At 36.5% G+C, this 4,607-nt stretch overlaps 1 protein-coding gene across 1 annotated transcript; it reads left to right on the forward strand.

The window, feature by feature from the left end:
* Positions 1-1,986: 1,986 nt before the first annotated feature.
* LOC130048378 (thyrotropin-releasing hormone receptor-like) lies at positions 1,987-3,288 on the forward strand. The gene has a single exon (XM_056145030.1). It carries the CDS (start codon positions 1,987-1,989, stop codon positions 3,286-3,288), a length of 1,302 nt encoding a protein of 433 aa, XP_056001005.1.
* The last annotated feature ends 1,319 nt before the right edge of the window (positions 3,289-4,607 follow it).

Below are 4,607 nucleotides of genomic sequence, written 5' to 3' on the forward strand. Positions count from 1 at the left end.
AAAGTCAAATTTTACTTGTCTTGTAATTTTATGAAAAGAAAGTGTCATATGATTGTTTCAGAATTGCTATATTGTATCCTACTCGAGTCGAATATTTACATGTAGATCTGCATAAGAATTTACACTCGAGGTTGAAGATATAGTTATGATATTAAAATCATTTGCAATTAGAGTTTGCTTTTTGTTTTTTAGTTTGGTGTATATGTGCCAAGCTTGTCCATAATTAAACAGTACCACTCGAAAGACTTGTATGCCAAATAAAATCTATGTATAAATGTATTTACATTTACTTTTTCATTTTTAATATCTGCTAATAACTGTAAAGACCGAATCACTAAAGTCCGTTAGGTGTGTGAACACTCGAGAGCTCGGCCTTACGTGTACAGAATGAAAACGAAGCTTTATTGCCCAACCCGTCTCAGTCAACGTAAAGGCGCCTCATTCTATGCCTAGAGAAGTTGATCTTATCTCTAAGGTGAAACAAACACAAGAAATTAATCCAAATACGAGATTCTTCAACAATTCTTCATTCAGTAATTGTACTTTAATTTTCCGAAGCGACAACATGGCCGACTGGCACCGAATCACTACCTTATAGTGATTATACATGTACCTACGCTGTTTACAATTAAGTAAATCTAATAAGGTAGCAATTGTTTAAAACTCAGATTGTACGACTTTGTTTATGATATCTAATTGAAAATCAATTCAAGAATTTGATTATTAAATTTTTCCAGCATTGCGCACTTTTTTCCCTACTTACCCAAAGGAATTAGGCTGGAAATTTGAAATATAGATCGAACATGCAAACATTAAAAAAGTTTTTAAAATTTGAATATAAGCAATGCATTTTTTTGAAAGATGTAGTCTCATAACGACAACGGCGTGTGCATACAAATTGAATATACCGCGCGTTATGAAAATCTGTTTGCACACACCGATGTAGTTATGAGACTAAGTATGGATCATTAATTTATGGATCTAGTCTGGTTCGCCCATGTCAAAGTATCAGGTCATCTCGATTAAGGAAATGTACAAAACTCCAACGCAGAATTTAAAAAAAAAAACAACAACAAAAAACCAACCCAAACAAACAAACCCGAAATGGACATACACAATGGATAGTGTGTGGCCTGTTTGAATATACACAATGAGTTTAACCGATGTCATTCAGAATACAAACTGTCTGTAAATACGATAGGTCTTTAATGTTCGATATAATCATAATACTGATTAAATGAACAAGTATGATCTACATCGTAACGCAGTGAAACTCAGCAATGCAATAATTTCATCCTTGTATCATCTCGGTTGTGAATCACGTGACTATGGCATGGTCTATTACCCGTAAAAATGGCGACGAAAGTCAACACAAGAGAAAATTTAAACGAGTAAGTAACACCTTTATCAATAACGAATTGTCACATAACTTATATCAACATTTGAAGGATTTTCTCAGAAACAAATCCATACTGAAATAGTAGCTGTACGTGCGACAGAAGCAGAGAACAATGACACAGTTTTTTTGTTTTTAGTCAAAAACTTTCCGAACGCCGAAAAAACTCTTGTCAATGTTCTTTGCTTCTATCACACATATAACTATCATTTTAGTATAGATTTGTTCCTGCGAAAATCCTTCAAATGTTGATATTAGTTATATAACAATTCGTTATTGATACATTTGTTACTTATTTGTTTGAATTTTCCCTTGTGTTGACTTTCGTCGTCATTTTTCCAGGGTATTAGTCATGCCAAAGGCACGTGATTCGCTACCGCTGAATTTGATGACCTAATTTCTTAGAGAAATGTCAAGTGCGTCAAATGTTTATGCAACCATAGACTGATATTATACTTACTATTTGGTAAGAAATTGGTAAATGTTATCAGGAACAAAATAATCTATTTAGCGTTTATCTTTGAATAATATTTTCTGATTCAGGTGGTGAGCTGTACCTCAAGTGATATCATTAGTGCGAGCAATCCAAGATGGCGTACAATATCCCAGATAACTACTCGAATTCTACACTTACAAATTTAACCAACTTGACAGAAACCCCATCCTTTGATCCACTTCGCACTGGGTTACAGATATTTGCAAAGAACGCGAACCGTTACATCTTACCTGTCATCATTGGAATTGGTTTTATCGGAAACGTTATTTCCTTCCTGGTGTTCCGCTTCACTGCTCTCAAGAAGATATCTACTTCCGTTTATCTTGCGGCCTTGGCGTTCTCGGACACAGGTTTTCTTCTCTGTGTATGGATAGTGTGGTTCGATAACATGAACATGCATTTCTTCCACACTACAGGGGTGTGTCAGATCGTAGTCTATCTGACGTTTGTTTTCAGTTTCACGTCCGTCTGGTTTGTAAACGCATTCACGATGGAGATGTACATCTCTGTTTTCCATCCCTCCAAGGCAGCAAAGGTTTGTCGTCCAGTGTATGCTAGAATCGTAGTCGTTTGTATCTCCACATTTGCTGGTATTTTCTATGCGTTCTCACTGTGGACTGCAAGCGTAGTGCAGTACAAGGGTGTTAAGAAATGTCTCTTCATGCAGGATCCAAAAACAACGATGATTTTGTCCATTCTGGACACTTTCCTTACTCTTCTGATTCCTTTCCTGATGATCATCTTCATGATCACCCGGCTTCTTGTTGACGTTTCCAGTCTGTACAAGAGACAAACCAACTCCAACGGAAACAGCCCCTCCGACATGGGAATCGACAGTACTACAGCCGAAGAGCCGCTGTCCAACGAGGAGTCTCCAACCAGAAATCAAGCAAACGACGCTCAAGGAAATCGCGCTCAGTCCAAATTAAAGCAGATGTTGTTGGTGGTCGTCATGGTATTCCTCGTGATGAATCTACCGAGTCACGCAATTCGGGTCCAATCTTTTGTCAGATCCCTTGTCGATCATACTTACCGCACAGACGCCACCGAGGCACTGTGGCAACAGTTATTCCAGATTCTCTACTACCTGAATTTCGGCGTCAACTTCATTCTTTACAGTTTGTGCGCCAAAAGTTTCCGTGTTTGTCTGATGCGACTTCCGTCCGAGCTCTGTCAGACAAACTGCCGATGCATTCGTGTCAAGTGGACACGGCTTATCAGTGTCTTCACCAAGAGTAAGGACATGGATGAAAACGAGAGGCGGGCACTGGAACATTCCCGCCTGGTAGACATTCATCTCTCCGCAATGCATCTCTCTCAGATCCCATCATTCGACAGTGAATACGTCTGCAAATCTCCCCCGTGCCTGTTGAGTCCTGACAGTACCGCTGTGTAATCAGAATTTACTGACATGAATAAATCGTTGCGAAAACTCTACTATTTATACACAACCTGTGAAACATATTGTTAGCAACAACACTGAAAAAAAAATAGTTTTAAAAGCAAGAAAAGTATTATTTTTATTTTGTCATTTAGAATTTTTTATGTACATTTCTTTTGAATTTATTTCAGCTCTGTCAGTTCTCAAAATCAGTGGCAGACCTAAAAAATATTTTTGAATTCATGTTTCTTTCCAGGACGAAAACTGATCATTCAAATTGATACTGTACAGTACTAAGCCTGTTTAGAAACAAAACACAGCATAACTCATTTTTGAAAGACAAGAATCCAAACACAATTTGTTTTGCTATTCAGGCCGTCTATTAAGTTTGATACTTTGAACGCAATCCAATCGACAATACAGGGATATCTTCTTTATGCTCTTTGATAGCTGCATAAGAATTTTGTTTTAACAGGGTAATTGGTGTTTAAGATAAAAACAAACATTTTTAACAGGGTAATTGGTGTTTAAGATAAACACAAACATTTCCAAACACTGGTAACTTAATATGTTCTTTTGGTTTTTTGGTTTTTTTCCAGTTTCGAGTACTGTGAGTAATGAATCTATTTTTCGCTTTTTTATTTGTCCTTGTCTCCATAAAAAAGTGGGATGGTATGCGAACTGTTTTCGCCCCTCTCTACCCCTTTTTATCCGTCATTATATCTTCTGGAGCATACTAATTTTGTTTACGATCGTAGTCATGCCTACCAATGACCATGTGTAAATGTTTGGTTTGAATTAGGATTGGTGTAAAGTCACACTTGGAACATGGTCCAACATTTTCCGTATTTTTCGAACTTACGTTTTGTATAGAGTAAGGAAAGTGTTATGCTCTTTGATGAAATAGGCTCCTAGTAGACGGAACTCGAGATCTTTGTGTTTATACAAAGTGTGTACATACTGTACAAAGAAACTTCATTGTAATCTATTGTTCACTACAAAGCACATTGAAATTAGAGCATTCGTTGTACAGCTGTCCGTCAATCTGTCTCTATATTTTAAGAAATGTGTACCTATTAAAAGTGAAGACAATGATAATTTAGAAACTTGCCATGTTAAAAGATATTTATAGTGCTGATCCTGCTTGTATTAATGAATTCTTCATGGATACCGGGTACAAAATGAACAATCTACATTTTGAGAATGTGTCACAATTGATATAATATGTTCTATATTTGTTATGTAAATATACAGTATATGTACTATATATTTGTTTATTACACTGTATTCCCAGCAATACTCCAATAAAATCGAGAAAAAGAAACCCATTGTCA

The sequence above is a fragment of the Ostrea edulis genome, chromosome 7, assembly GCF_947568905.1.
Source record: "Ostrea edulis chromosome 7, xbOstEdul1.1, whole genome shotgun sequence".
Lineage (NCBI taxonomy): Eukaryota > Metazoa > Mollusca > Bivalvia > Ostreida > Ostreidae > Ostrea > Ostrea edulis.

Bases quoted from the DNA above. Each gene is read 5' to 3' on its own strand.
- LOC130048378 (XM_056145030.1), top strand. From the start codon at position 1,987: ATGGCGTACAATATCCCAGATAACTACTCGAATTCTACACTTACAAAT.